At 35.2% G+C, this 16,538-nt stretch overlaps 1 protein-coding gene across 1 annotated transcript in view; it reads right to left on the bottom strand.

Annotated features, from left to right (window-relative positions):
• LOC149532762 (ATP-dependent Clp protease proteolytic subunit-related protein 1, chloroplastic-like) overlaps nucleotides 1-1,245 on the bottom strand; it is a 121,445-nt gene extending 120,200 nt beyond the window's left edge. The window contains exon 1 of the mRNA XM_089805363.1: nucleotides 951-1,245. Within this exon, the coding sequence (XP_089661489.1) occupies nucleotides 951-1,149 (199 nt within the window). The 5' untranslated portion in view covers nucleotides 1,150-1,245. The remainder of the gene's footprint in view (nucleotides 1-950) is intronic.
• Nucleotides 1,246-16,538: the final 15,293 nt, after the last annotated feature.

Below are 16,538 nucleotides of genomic sequence, written 5' to 3'. Positions count from 1 at the left end.
GGATACCTGACAGACATGTGGTGCGTAAAATTGAGCTAACATCCCACATCCAATAAGAGCAGCATCATACCTCAATGTAGAGGTCACAAATCCTTTAAATTTAACAGGTAACGTAAGGGGCACAGTTTATAACTTTAGAAATCAGAACTGAATAAAGTAATCTAATATCAACCATGAGGAGCGAAAGCCATAGTTCAATGGGATTTCATTGTGAAGGCCCTGATTCAAATCCCAAAAAGACTATCTTCATGGAAAAGTTCAGTTACATACCCCACTTAATTTATGAGGACAGAAAACCTCAAGTCATGAATCTAAGCCTAAGGCAAGTCCCTGCCGTGGTCAAACTAGGACACATGCCATCTTTTTTTATAATTCGGATATTTTTCAAAATTCCACTATTTGTCAATGGGCCCTTGGTCTTGTAGTGAAGTTGAATGGCTCACAAAGAGCCCAACAGAGATCAAGTATTACTGAGTGCAAGGCTCTGACATCATAGGGATGAAGCTGGGATTGTGCCCAATGATTTTTCGCAAGCCGCTGGCCTTCACTGGGTTGCCTTGCAGGTCTGAACCCTCCATCGAAAAACACTCCACTATCTCTAGGCTGACTCTCAGGGTTTACAATTTATGTATAGCTTCATGTTTCCAACTTGCTGGCTGATAACTTCCTGTGGGAGACCCGCTAGGAGTTGGTTTTTCCATTCATCTTGTGCATCGTTCATAAATGCTGAATTTTGACCTCGAGCTAAAGCTTGGTGGAAAATTTGAGCTACCCAATCAACTTCCTATACATGCCCTAGTCCCAGTGCTTGCGTCCACTAAAACATCACTGAACCTCGAATACACGAGAAATTGAACAAAAACGTCGCCGCAAACAATTTGGTATGAAACTAATGGTACTCAAACAAAACGAAACTCTAAAGCAAAAGTGTAGTCTACCCTAATAGTTACCTCCGTCTTTCAGGTTTTCCTCTCTAAACTGCTTTGGAATGTAATCATAAATAGCTTTGACTCCACTGGTTTTAGTGACCTTCTTCCGCTCGTAGCCAAAGAATGATCTCTTGCCATAAATTTCACGTGAAAAAACTGATTTTCTTCCAATGAAGTTGTTCTGGCATGTGAATCCAACTGAAAGGCCAAGTGTAGCCATGGGTGACGCAGATATCCCTTTTATTTCTCAGTATGTTTGCAGAGTGAACCCTTGCTCTTTGATCGTCGTCTACCCTGTTCGGACCATAGAAACATCGCTTTGTAACGTTAAATTTTGTTTATGTATAAGCCAGTGATTTTATCTGTTTTATTCGGACGATAGAATATCGTTGGTGTACTTCAAACTTATCTTTATTTTTTAATTTAAAAGGTTTGCATTATATATAATAGATATAATTGTAAATATGAGAGCAGAAGTATAAGAGGCATAATTTTACAAAAATAAAAATAAAAAGGAGAAAGTGCGGAAAAACATGGTGACATGGAGAGGAGATAGGTCGAAAGAATAAAGAATTACAAATCAATTATAGTTATAATCTTAAACTAATTAAATGTATGAATATAGGTTGAAAAATATGTTAAAAAATATTTAAATTTATGAAAATGTATGAAAATATTAATAAGTTAAAAATCGAAATTTGAAAAAGAAACAAAATTTAACATACAAATATACCACTTTATAAAATTTTGTCAAATCATTCTATTAAAATAAATTTATAAATATTCTAGTAAATATATAATTTTATCACGTGTTTGAAAAATTAAAATAGAGAATATAATTATTAATTTAATCTTTATTTCATATAGAAGAAATTTTACTTTTGATGTTTATTTTGTGACTACATTTGAAAATATTGCTATCATGGTTCAACTTTGTATTTTTTGAGTCAAACTCATTAACCCGTGCTTATAGGGTTCACAAGAACCCATCTCTCTTGAGAATAAATGAAACACTTAGCACTCGTTGCATAATTGATGCTCACAAAGGTGAGACTTCCATGAGATCACTTATCTTAGTACTACTCCACATACCTTCGCCTCTAACTCATATTTGAACTGAAGTTGAAGGAAACCATTGCTTAAAAAATCATATATAAAAATAATAATAAACAAAAGTTGAAATCTAAAAAAAATTAATTTTTTCATTCAATTAAACTACAATTCTAAAGATCCAAAAGAATATTAATGATAGCCTTTTTTATTAAATCAAAGCAACTATGCACAGTTTGTAGAAATAAAAGCATTTGAGGAACAATATATATAGAACAAAAGTTACATGTCTAAGTTCTATCGAGCAAACTAAACCCCAATATATTATCAAACAGATGTGTAGTAATTTGACAGACTCCATGATGTTGTTAGGTGAAGCAAAATCCCTTCTAAAACTTATATTTCCAACCCTGTTCACCACAAAGATGAACAAGGAAGGGCTTCATCTCCACTATCGGGATTGAAGTTGAATTTGATTGTATTATTTTCACCATTTCATGAAGCTACTTTGTTCCACAAATACTTCAACAAAAGTGCTCTTATCTCTAATCATACTCCCAACATATGTTCTGAACTCAAGGCACACTTTCAAATAGGCATTTATGTCTTGCTATTGTTGGAGATTAATCAAGGCTTTACAATCTCTTCTAAACAAGCCAAAAATAGTGTATCCTCGATTAAGGAGGTTCAGAGGTCAACCCATATCTAGTTGATCATATTTAGAAGTTATTGACTCATGTGAAATATTTAGAAGTTGTTGACTCGTGCAAAATACACCTACCATTTTTTGGCATGCCAATACATTGGGGACTTAACACAAGCCACATTTTTAGTGTAAACATTCAAAGCATGAGTTGGATTTGATAAAAGGTTATTAGGTTTTGGTAGAAGAATCTAGTGGTTTAAGTTAAAGATTATACCAAATATTTTATTAATGGCTTATTGCATTTGACTCGTACAAGGCTTGATATAATGAATGTCGTGCGATTGGTAGCAAGATTTAAAGTTGGACAAAAGGAGTCATATGAAGTATTTGTGAAGAAGATATTCAAATATCTTAAAGAGACGACAAATGTTGGTCTATGGTATAACAAAGATGATGACTTTAGTTTATGTGCCTATAATAGTGTTGATTGGGTAGGAAATATGGATGATAGAAAGAACACAACTAGAGGTACAATCATTTTAGGTCATAAATTGGTTGCATGGGGTAGTAAGAAATAGAATTGTGTATCTTAGTCCTATTAATCTCATTGAGGTTTTGACAAAGTAGTGATAAAACACTTAGTCATTATCTATCAAAGTTAGTTGATCATCACTGTGATCAAGCCACTACTTGGGCCAAGTGAATAGTATATCTCGAGCATAAGCATTCAAACAATACATTCTGAGTGATATGACAGGCAGTATGTGTCGAGTCACTCAGATGTCAAGTAGACAATGTATGTCGAGCAGTCAATACGTGACCTCTCGAAAGCCTCGGTGCTTCACCCCTATGAGCATCACCTAGATCCAATGAGTGCTAAGTGTTCCATTTATTCTCATGAGAGATGGATTCATGTTGACTCACTACTCATGAAACATGGGTCAATGAGTTTGACTCAAAATCACACAACTAAATCCTAATAGCAATATCACAATTTGACTTGCTATGGAAATTATCTCTTGCTTATTAGTCAATATGTGTCGAGTGATTCAGGAGTTGAGCAAACAGTATGTGCTGAGCCATTTAAGAGTTGAGCAAACAGTAGAGAGCACAATTTAGGCCAAGCATTAGAAGCTTATTGATGTCGAGTAAATCGATCATTGACATGTTGGAATCATTTAGAATAACTGAAAGAGGCATTGAATCAGTTATCCAAGGTCCAAATGCATAAATAAAGCTTTTCAATACTTATCAAATACATGTGCATGCATTGATTAGATCATCTAATATCTCAAACCTTAGTATATTATTGTCCTAGGTTAAATGAACTTTGCAGAAATGTAAAAATGAAATACAACAAATTCAATCACACAATTTGATGCAGGGATTTAATGTGGAAACCCAATCTGGTAAAAACCACCAGTAACATGCTACCAATTTTCACTCTTTTGAAGTGAGCCCTGTGAGGAGCCAACCCTGTTAAAGGTTACAATGTACATTGTTAAATGTAACCTTGATTAAAGGATTTCAATCACCCTATTAAAAGTGAGCCTTGTTAGAGGACTTTGGAACATTCCATTAGAATGTCACATGGTTAAAGGATTTACTCATGACTTTTAGGTCAACCTTAATCTAAAGGATTTATCCAGACTGATACAATTGCTAGAAAGCAATAGCAGGACTTGGTCTAATAATACTTGTAGATTACAGATCTCTTATTTAGCTCTCCATTGTGCTTGGCATTCATTCCCCTTCATCTGTGATTTCTTGTTCACCCTTCAAGCCTTCACCTTCTTAAGCTTTCATGCTTAGTATGCCAATTGCAGGTTCATTCCTTCGACCACCATATGAAGCAACACCTCAAGACTTCCTTATCTATCTCTGGTTCACACTCTGACATTTTGCTTCTGGCATATTATCTCCTTATATAGAGAATTTTGATCTTTTCCACTTCATCACAATTGTCCATCTTAGGGTTAGGTTAGATTCATCGAATCCTCACTCTTTTTCATTATGTTCCTTCTAGAAACTTCTCTTACAATCCTCTTCAAATTCATCTCAAAGCGGTTTATCTTGAATTATTTACCACCAACCCATCAAGCTTATCTTCAACACGTTTCACATAATTCAAGAAATTAACTTTGTTGGCTCAAATTTGTCAAATCTTTGTTAAACTCTTTATACTGTCACTCAGCAATAACATGTTATTTGCTCGGCAATAACTATCTTCTGATGCCCGGTCAACACTAGATTGCTTGGAATGAACTAAGTCTTCACTCGGTCATTACTGTCATTCTCTTATGCTTAGTACATTCTAAGTTTCCTTTGCTAGACACATGTTGAATTTCACTTTGCTTAACTAGAACTAACTTTTTGCTCAACCTAAACTAAATTGCTCGGCCTCTACTGTTTACTTGATCAGGCTTGGTAGACACATTTCTTTGCTTAGTCATCTTCTTGTCTTTGCTCAAATATCCTTTCATTGTAGCCTTAAGTAGATAAATAATACATTATATCATCAAAGTCTTACTTGGTCTTAGTGCTACTTTTATACACCATATAACTCAACCTTTCTCTACGTACTTGTATTATCCTTCATTTTCAAATCCTCTTCATCAATTAATCAAATGATAGTATTTAGACCAAAGTTAGCAATTGTCTTACCAGCAAGTAGCAAGTTTGACATCAATGAAAAATTAATGATTGTTCTCATAATAGGTTTCAACAATCTCCCTCATTTATATACTTCAACAATTTTCAACATGACATACAAGTTTGTAATGGCGCAAACATTTATATAAACCATTTTTGGCCAACATAATCTTTTATTTGTGATATTGTGAAATAAGAACAAAGTCATGTCACACATCCCAAGGTAACCCATGCAACCAATAAAAAAAAGGAAAGCTTTAAGCCGCAATATTAATCAACCAAAGTCATTGATTATTACCTCAGATAATCTCCAAGTGCCTATTCAAAGAGGTAAACCCTAAGGGGGAGTATAACAATGATAGAGATATGAAGAGGAGTATCATGTGTGAAAGGAGGCATGGAGAAGATGCTTAACTAAATGATCAACATTGCAAAATCAATCAGTGAGAACACAACCAATTGAGAAGACAAGTACTGAAGGGTCAAAGAAGAGAGATTTGATCAATAATATCAAGATATAATAAATAAAGGGAAGATCTAATATCTAGCAGAAGGGTGCCAACCAAAGGATCGAGTACTGAATCATTTTGATAGGTGATATAGGGTAAATCTCTTAACAAAGTAGTCCTAGCATACTTTTTTAAATCTCCTAATAGGGTGCTTACTTAGTTGTGAGTTTAAATCCTTTAATCAAGGTAAGATCTAACAGTCTTGTAAGCCTTTAACAAAGCATACCTTTCATAGGGTAGATCATAATTTATGATCTAAACTTTGCAGCCATAATTGGCCACACTTATTGTTGTAGTGATGAAGATTTGTGGGTGTCATCCCCACCCCAGTTTTACCTTCACCTTGGAGGGTTTCTAGATAACCAAAATCTTGTGTGTTATGTGTTGATTTACATTATGTTATGGATGTGATGTATGCTTACATATTTTAGTTTATATGTTAAGTTATGAGATGGATGATGGTGAGATGTTTTATGGTAAAAGTTTTAAGTACTAATTCACCCCCCCACCCTCTCGTAACTTACTTTCCCATTTATATTTCCAACGATTGGTATCAAATCCTTGTTCTCTAGAAAGTAATGTTTGACAATTTGAGAGGAAAGATCTTGAAGATGGAAGTCTACAAATTGGGAAAGACTATTGAGAACCATAAGATTGAAATATAACTTGCCCTACATCAACTAAAGGAGGCAAGAGATGAACTGCAACAATCATTAAAGAGAAGAAAGGATATGGTCATTCAACAAAATGCCACTCAATATCAAGAAGAGACAATACATGAATGTTTGAGGAAAAGAACTCCAGAGGATTTGATGTAGCAATTGTAGATTAGATGGAAAAGAATAACATCATAAATGAAGAAGTCGAGAATTTGAAAAGGGAACAAGAAGCTAAATTGGTAATGTTGTGTGAGATATCTAAATTGGAAAAGAAAGCTAAGGAAGATAAAGTTATGATTGAAGAAGATAAAAGATTACTAGTAAACATACTTGAGGAGAAGTCATCAAACATGCAACTAGACACAATGAATCAACTAATGCTTGCAAATTAAGCATTGAATAAGAAAGACATTGAGATTACAACTTTGAAATCATAGAATGACCTACTGTAGAATGAATTGAAAATAAAGAAGGAATTCATTGAAAGGTTTAATAGGCCTAGTGGAGTTATAAAGTTCTTTGAAGAACTGATGAAAACACCAAGAACAAATGGTTATACTGTTGGATTAGGTTATTCTACTACTAAGAAAGGAGAATAATCTAAAAGTGGTGAACAAAGGACTAATAAGGGAAAGACCAACAAACCCACTTGTCATAATTGTGGGAAATTAGGTCATACAACAAATTTGTCTACAAAAGTAACACTAGTAATTAGAACCCTAAGCATAAATACGAGGCACACTACCATAACTGCAAGAAGCAAGGACATCAGGCACATGAATGCTAGACAAAAACCATCAACATTCAAAAATTTGAAGGATATTGTTACAATTGTTAGAAGTATGGACACAAAGCATATGGATGCAGATCCAAACCAAAGTGGACATCAAATAAACAAAGAAAGGTGCATCATCATGGAAATTATTGCAATTGGGATTATAATATAAGGTATAGTTGTCACTATTGTAGAGAATATGGTCATGTTGTTGTGAATTGCATAAGGACTCACTTTAGAGACAATTACAAAAAGTGGTTAAATGGAGAGATTGTATGCTTTAGTTGTTTTAAGGTTGATCGTGTAAGCAGAAACTACCCAACTCAATCACCTGCACCAAGTAATGAATTCAACAAAGGTAAAGGAAAGGTAGGTGTTGAAAAGGTAAAGATCTAGATGAATAGAACATGGAGAAAGAAAGAAGATTGCAACACATCAAGCCAAGATGAGGTAACTTTATCCAATGGATCAAGTGATCACATCACCCCCAACTAGGCAATCAAAGGTATTTATGGAACTAACATTTGAAATTAAATATTTAACATCATTTCCAAGCATTTAAGGTATGAAAATAATTTATTAGCATAAATTACAATATAATGAAGTGATTAGAAGGTTGAGATATTTTATCATTATTAGATATTCTATGTTACTATTGAGTATTGGAAGGAATTGCTATGGTTGTCTAGTTAGATATATAGATCAAGCACATTGTAAAGACTTATAGTGACCAAGCTTACAATTATATATGCACCAAGCATTAATTGCAAGGTTTTTAAGGCTATATAGTCAAATTTTTGTGTCATTTTCACTTACCATATGATCAAAGAGCAAGAAGGCAATTTGTGAAAGAAGATCCCAACAAGTGCAAAGATGATTCAACTGCTACACAACAATTTTCATCAAATTAAAAGGTATTTAACTTGTGTCAAGTTACATTGTTTCACGATTTTCAAACACTTGAGCAAGTCAAAATGGCAGAAAGGAAGGAAGGCAAAGAGGTTACTAATGTTCAACTGATTAGAAATAATGTGCAAGAACTTCCTAAATTTTGAGCCATACTTGAGATAGCATATAAGAGAGATCCATTAGGGGCACTGTCAATAATTCTAACAAAAGTTTTAATGATGCATGACGTAAGATTTTTCTACATGTGCAAGTTAGGAGAGGTTGGAGACCTAGAGATTAGAGAGACATATGAAAAGTTATGTGATAATGTTAGGATTAAACCTCAGACAAAAATAACAATTACATGCAAATATAACCAATAACAGAAAATAATAGATCACATAGAAAAGAACACAAGGCACCAAGATTTAATGTGGTTCACCCAAACCCTGGGCTAGGTCCACCAAATAGCAAGTCCAATATTTTTACAATCCAATGATTACAACTTAATTATAATCAATAATCCCTTACAACTCAATACCGCCGCAAGAACCAATTTCGCATCACCTCTTTTAAACAATCCCTAACCCTAAGCCCTCAGACATAAATAACAATTACATGCAAACATAACCAATAATATAAAATAATAGATCACACAGAAAAGAACACAAGACACCAAGATTTAACGTGATTCACCCAAACCCTGGGCTATGTCCACGAAATAACAAGTCCAATATTTTACGATCCAGTGATTACAATTTGTAATCCCTTACAGCTCAATACCATCACAAGAACCAATTTTGCATCACCTCTTTAAAATAATCCCCAACCTTGAGCCCTTTTATACAAGTATTTTATGCCACTTTAGGGTTACAACATGTTGACCATATGTTGGCCACGACCCAAATTTGTTTTTGGGGGTGATGTATGTACAATACTTCCCTGATCAGTCACCACAAACTAACAATCTCCCACTTGGGGACTGATCAAACTCCACACTAGACAACAGTCTCCCACTTAGAGACTGATCTTGTAGCAATACCGCTACCACATGGGGCTCCCACTAGATCAAACCACCCTGGACTCTACAATTCTTTTATTCATGTTCAATCTAGAAGACCAACCAAAGCCAAAGAGGAGTTCAACTTCTCCCTTGTTACTACCTTTGTAAACATATATGTTGGATTGTCATCTGTATGTATCTTGTCCAGCTTTAAATATCCATCCTCCAAAATGAATTGAATGAAATGGTACCACAACTGGATGTGTTTTATATTTGAATGCAAAGCTGAATTCTTGGCAAGATGAATGGCACTCTAGCTATCTGTAAAAAAAATAATTATCCTTCTAAGGATGTCCCAATTCTTCTAAGAAGAAATGAAGCCATATCATTTCCTTGGTTGCCTCTGTAGCAACAACATACTCTGCCTCTGTAGTGGATAAAGCATTAACCTTCTGTAACCTAGAAACCTAGCTCACGGCTGCCCCACCAACAGTAAAGACATAACTTGTAGTACTCTTCTTGGTATCAACATCCCCTACTAAATTTGAGTCAACATAGCCTTGTAAATTAGTAGTAGAGCCCCTAAAGTGTAAACACTTATTGGATGTTCCTCTCAAATATTTGAGAATCCATTTGACTACATTCCAATGCTCAATTTCTGGATGACTCATATACCTGCTAATGACTCCCACTGCATGTGCAATATTTGGCCTTCTACATACCATAACATACATCAAGCTTCCTAGAGCTGAAGCATAGGGTACCTTTGACATCTTAGCCTCCTCTTCTTGTGTCTTGGGACACATTTCTTTAGTTAACTTCAAATGACTAGGTAAAGGTGTGCTGACAGCTTTAGCATTCTCCACAGAGAAACATTGCAACACCTTCTCAACATAATTAGCCTGAGATAGGGACAATTTCTTATTCTTCCTATCTTTACAAATCTTCATACCAAGGGTTTGTTTTGTTGCCCCCAACTCTTTCATAACAAATATATGTGCTAACTGGTGTTTCAACCCCTTAATATGATCCATGTTAGACCTAGCTACAAGCATATCATCAACATATAAACATAAAATAATGTAGTTGTCATCATCCAACCTCTTAAAATAAACACAATGATCTGAATGACACTTATTGTATCCATGCTCATGCACAAAATTGTCAAATTTTAGATACCATTGCGAAGGTGCTTGCTTCAAGCCATATAAACTTTTCTTCAATTTGTACACTAAGTTCTCCTTACCTTTGATCTCAAATCCCTATGGTTGAGCAATATATATCTCTTCATCCAAATCACCATGAAGGAAGGATGTTTTAACATCAAGCTGCTCCAAATGCAAATCTTCAGCAGCCACAATACTTAAAAAAATATAGATAGAAGTCATCTTAACAATAGGAGAAAATATCTCATCAAAATCAATTCATTTTTTCTTTGCAAATCCTTTTACAACTAACCTAACTTTAAATCTTTTCTTACCTCCATCCTCTTCTTTTAACCTATAAACCCACTTATTCTGTAAAGCTCTTTTACTTGCGGGCAACTTGCATAGATTCCATGTCTTATTCTTCAGCAAGGAGTCCATTTCGTCTTTCATTGCAGACTCTCGCTGAATCTTAGTATCCACATGCACAACTTTATCATACCATTAGTTTCACCAACATTTATTAATAAAATAGATTACAAAGAGGGAGAAAATCTTTCTGGAGGTCTAGTTTTCCTTGTTAACCATCTAACATTCACTGGCGTGTGTGGTATTTGTTGTTGTTGTTGTTGTAAATCATGAGGAATGGTTGGAACATCATCTTTTGGAGTATCATCCAACACTACATAATCATCTTCTTTCTTCTCATGTTGTTGCAACAGATCTTTGTACAACACTTTCTCATTGAATATGACATCCCTGTTTCTTACAATTATATGATTTTCAAAATTTCAAAGCTTATAACCAAATTCATTAATACCATATCCAACACATTTCTTTGACTTAGCTTCCAGCTTGGTTCTATTTTCAAAATCTATGTGAGCAAATGCTTCACAGTCAAAGGTTTTGAGAAAAAAATAACTCACCTTCTTACTAGTCCATGCTTCCTCTGGAATACCACAACCCAAAGAAGCAGAGGGACCTTTATTAATCAAATATATAATAATATTGACAGTCTTTACCCACATGCCTAAGGGCAACCCAACATGCAACCTCATGCTCCTTGCACGCTCCATTATAGTCTCGTTCATGCGTTCAGACACTCTATTTTCCTATGGAGTTCTTGGAACAGTTTTCTATTTATGAATGCCATTAGTGGAGCAATAATCTTCAAATTCATGACTGCAATACTCACCACCATTATCAAATCTGAGATATTTTAATTTCTTACTAGTCTCATTTTCAACCAAGCATTTCTATTTCTTAAAAGTTTGAAATACATCAGATTTATGTCTAAAGAAATAAATCCATACCTTTCTAGTTGCATCATCAATAAATGTAACATAATAATGAGAGCCTCCAAGGGAAGATACCTGAGCCAGTCCCATACATCGGTATGCACAAGCTCTAATTTCTTCTTTTTATTTTCCTTCCTAGTCTTCACAAAACTCACTCTCTTTTGTCTGTCATACACACAACTTTCACAAAAATCCATATTAACACATTTCAGACCTAGTAGAACTTTCTTTGAATGAATTAATTTCATACCTTTCTCACTCATGTGCCCAAGTCTGTTATGCCACAACGCTATATCAGAATTTATAGCAGGTATTTGTTCTGCCTGCGCAACTACAACAACTATTCCCGAACATTCATTTTTCTTAGAAACAATTAAATTAGAAGGAACAATATGACCTGTACAAAGATATAAGGTGCCTACTTTCACACCTTTTGCTACTACAAGGGAACCTTTTGTAACCTTCTAATTTTTATCATTAAAAGTAACTACACAACCCTCATCATCGAGTTGCCCTCTTGAAATTAAATTCCTACTCTGCCTTGGAACATGTCTTACCTCATGTAGTAGCCAATGATTCCCATTTTACAACTTAATCTTAACTTTTCCCTTTCCAATAATCTAACATGGTTCATTATCCCCCAAATAAACAAGCCCAAAATCCCCTTGGACATAATCAATAAAATAACCTCTATGAGGTGTAGCATGAAATGAAGCGCCATAATCTAACACCCATGAATCATTAAGATTTTCTTAAGATAAAAGCAAAGCATCCTCTTTGGATTTGTTACTAACCATATTTGCCTCCTTGTCTCCATCTAGTTTATCTCCTTCAATTTTCTTTGGATTCCAACAATCTTTCTTTTTATGCCTTGGTTTCCCACAATACCAGTAATTATTTAGTTCTCTCAATTGAGACCTCCTCCTTTTGACTTTCCTCTTGATTTCCCATGATTTTTGGAATTACTTCCTCTCTTAGTCATTTGGCCTCAATTTTGTGCATTCAAAGCACTTCCAGACGTAGATCCACCTGAGGATTTCCTACAAGTTTCCTCACTCAAAATAACACTGATCACATCATCATATTTTAGGGTACTAGATCTAGGAACATAATTACTCGCAGCCATTACCAAGCCATTCCAGCTTTCAAGCAAAGAACACAAAATCAAGAGAGCCCTAATTTCTTCATCAAAATTGATACCCATAGAAGATAACTGACTAGTAATAGTATTAAACTCATTTAAATGATCTACAACAGATCCACCTTTTGCCATTTTCATATTAAATAAATGCTTCATGAGAAATACCTTGTTTGAAGCAGAGGGCTTTTCATACAGTGTTGCTAGGGTTTTTATCAACTCTTCTGTTGTCTTCACTTTTGTAATATTAAATGCCATCGATGGTGCCAAGCATAATCGAATGCTTTCAAGTGCCTTTTTGTTTAAAAGATCCCATTTGTCATTTGACATAGATCCTTGATTCTTGGTTTTGCCTTCCAATGGCTTCCATAAATCTTTCTAATTGTATCACCTATTTTAGTAGAGTAAAATGAACACTAACTATTAAATGAAAGCATTAACAATACTAAGTAAGCTAACACTTAAGATAGGACCAAAGAAGAGAAAATTGAGGAAAGTAGACCAAAGATGGTAAACTCCTCAAGTGTTTCTCATGATGACGAAGCTATGTCCCTGATCGATAGCAGATGTATGCTCACAATGTGCTCAAACTCCAAATGGATGAGTGATAATCAAATATGATTGTGGATGAATGATTCAACAATGAAGGTATGGAGGGTTTTCAGCGTTATAATAGTATTTTGGTAGTTTTTAGGCCCTCAAAATAGCATTATAAGTTTGCTTCAAAAGTGGATTATTTTAGTGAAGGGAGAGGCTTCTATTTATAGGCCAAGGGGTGGAAGGATGAATGGTCAGGATGCAAGGATGGCAAGGTGGTGAGGGAGGGTCAAGATGCACTCAAAGGGAAGCACATGGATTGTGTTTGTTCGAAGCCAGTTAGGAGGTGACACATGTCACAGGGTGATTAGATGTGAGAGGGTAGGATATGGGTTGGTCAAAGGAGTAATGAGGAAGGTTTAGCCATAAATGGGGATGGTTGGGTCAAATAGAGATGGTTGGGTCATAAATAGAGATGGTTGGGAGGAGGATGAGATTGTTGACTTTGGCTTGGGTTATACATAGAGATGGTTGGGAAGAGGATGAGATTGTTGACTTTGGCTTGGGTTAGCAAGTCTTAACCCTTGCTTAAGTTGTGCACATGATTAGAAGAGGGATTAGGATTAGCTTAGGAGTTGGATAACCTTGTTTAGGGAATGTGACAAGGTTAGAGGGGGGATTAGGATAAGGATTGACATCTTCCAGAAGAGTCTAGGCTTCTAGGATGAGGATAAATAAGGTTTTTAGGAAATAAATAAAGTTTTATTTATTTCAAGGGTTTGAGTTGAGGAGATATTTATTAAAATATTTTTAATAAACACGAGGAATAATATTTAATCTTAATTAAATATTTTGAGTTGGGATTAGGGTTAGGAAATGATGGGATTAGCCTTTAATCAAAATTAAAGAAGGATTAGAAGATTCTGGAAGAGTTTAGTGGTCTTAAGGAAATTGGCCAAGTTTTGGGCAAAAAATAAATAAATAATTTATTTTGGGATTTTTGGTCAATTTATTAATTAAATAATTAATAAATAAAGAAATAATGTTTAAATAAGATTTAAAACATTTTTGGGAGGGATTCCTTAACTAAATATTTTTAATTAAGATAAGGGGATTTAATGGCATAAAAATAAATTAAATAATTAATTAATTAATAAATGATGATGTCATCAGGGATTTTTTTTTTTCAGAAAATAAAAATATTTTATTTTCTAAAGGATTTTTAGGTGTCTACATTTTGCCCCTCTTTGAGATAGTTTTGGAACAATACTATTTCAAAGAAGTTTGAAGATAGACGACGCGAAGGAAACTTTGAAAGCAACATGATTGCCCCAGTCTTGAATAGAAGAAGAGAGAGTGGACTGTGGTGATGAAGAGAGTGGACTGTGTGATGCCCCCTCAAGAAGATGGCAGGGAGAGAAGGTGAGGCCCGATAGCTTCTTGAAAGGTACAAGAATCTAGGGTGAGCAGGAGGATTGAGGGTAGCTAAGAGAGGTGTTTCAAGGAATCTATGGGGGAATGATACAAAGGAAAACCTTGTGCACAAGGATAACCAATGGGTAAGAATACAGGCTTGAGGGAGAGGGGAGAGGGTGATTGGTTTTCTAAATTGAACCCAGGGAAGTGATTTGGAAGATGGGAGATTTGGGGAGATTATGATTCAAGGATTTATGATTGGTGATGACTAAGATTACGATTGATGCAGGAGCTATGATGATGATTGATGTAGGAGCTATGATTATGATTGATGAAGGAGCTAAGATTATGTTTGATGAAGCACCTAAGATTACGATTGATGAAGGAGCTAAGATTATGATTGATGAAGCAGCTAAGATTATGATTGATGAAGCAGTGAAGATTATGATTGATGAAAGAGCTATGATTATGATGGATAGAGGAGGTATGATTATGATTGATACATGATTAGATACCATGGGATTGATAGGAAATATGATTGGGCTATGGATAAAACTGTTAGATCAGAATTGTAAGACGAATTGGATGGGATGCTTGGATAGGATGGGATGTTTTGATAAAATGGCAGTATTAAGTAATCCATTGAAGCTTGAGCATGTGGGTTTTCCAAAGGGGAGCACCACCATGTAGTTGAGCACTTATTTTGATATAGGAATATTGGGAATATGCCAAGGTTACTAAGAACATCAAGGTTGTTTTACCAATATTACATAGGACTGACACGAAACAAACATGCAAGGATTGCCCCAGCATCACACATGAATCCCGAAAGAATCAGAGTGGAAATGATACTAGGTAACCCACAAACAAAAAACATTTTCCAAGTGCACCATGTAACCACAAGTGATCACATGTTTGGACTATGCAAGGGTCATATCCGACTGACTCACAAGCAGAAAAGAAAAAGAAAAAGACCTGATCAAAACCTTGCTCTTGACTTGCTCCATTCACAGCACACCATGATATAAAAGATCGTGGTGACCATGAGGAGGGAACAACCCAAATCACTTGGAAGAGATACTTTAAGAACCAAATGTGAAATCCTAAAAAGAAAATAAATCGAAAGAAAATGTAAATCCGTGAAAAAGTAACCTTTTGCCAAAGAGATTGGTAGGACTGGATACTGAGGGTCCAAGATCAAACGAGAGGAAGGATGCATCCTACAAGGATCTATCGGTAATATTGAGGACTAGGATCAAAATGGGAAATCAGAACTATTGAGGACAACATTTTGATGACAAGGGATCTCAGACGAGGATTTGCTAAAGCACCTAACCAAGAGAACTACAAGTTATGATCAAGCATGAACTAACACGAAGAGAGGAGAGATATACAAGGATACCAAGTGAAGGACTGACATGAAAGGATGGTACAGTGGAAAAACCAGAGTATTTACAAGGGATTACCATACAAAAGTTCAACATGATAGGATAGTGGCAAGAAAGATGAAGATGAGAAGATTAGTAGATAGTGCGATGAGAAGTGTGGGATGAGAAGCTAGTGGAAAGAGATAGGATATAGCATACTATTATGATAGGGGAGCTGAGGTGTGGAAAGGATGGAAGTAGTTGTCGACTTGACTATTATGGTGGCAAGTATTGAAGCTTGTTACTGAAGATATGGATAACGTGTAATGGAAGCGATGGAGAATGTTGTTGGTTCTATAAAAGGTGAGTGATTTTGATGAAAGCCCAACAACAAGAAGTGTTAGCTACAGTAGAAGAAAAGTGTGAGCGAAGAATTAAGCTGTGAGTGGAATACCCATGGCTGATTCACAAGAGCAGAGGCAAAAAATGCTAGAGGTGAGAGAAGGAGGAATGGGGTGATGGAGTG

This window comes from Cupressus sempervirens, chromosome 10, assembly GCF_028749045.1.
Source record: "Cupressus sempervirens isolate cs-2001-9-10 chromosome 10, ASM2874904v1, whole genome shotgun sequence".
In the NCBI taxonomy this organism is placed as follows: Eukaryota; Viridiplantae; Streptophyta; class Pinopsida; order Cupressales; family Cupressaceae; genus Cupressus; species Cupressus sempervirens.
The sequence above is the reverse complement of the archived record's forward strand: the minus strand, read 5'-3'. Positions and strand labels throughout refer to the sequence as shown.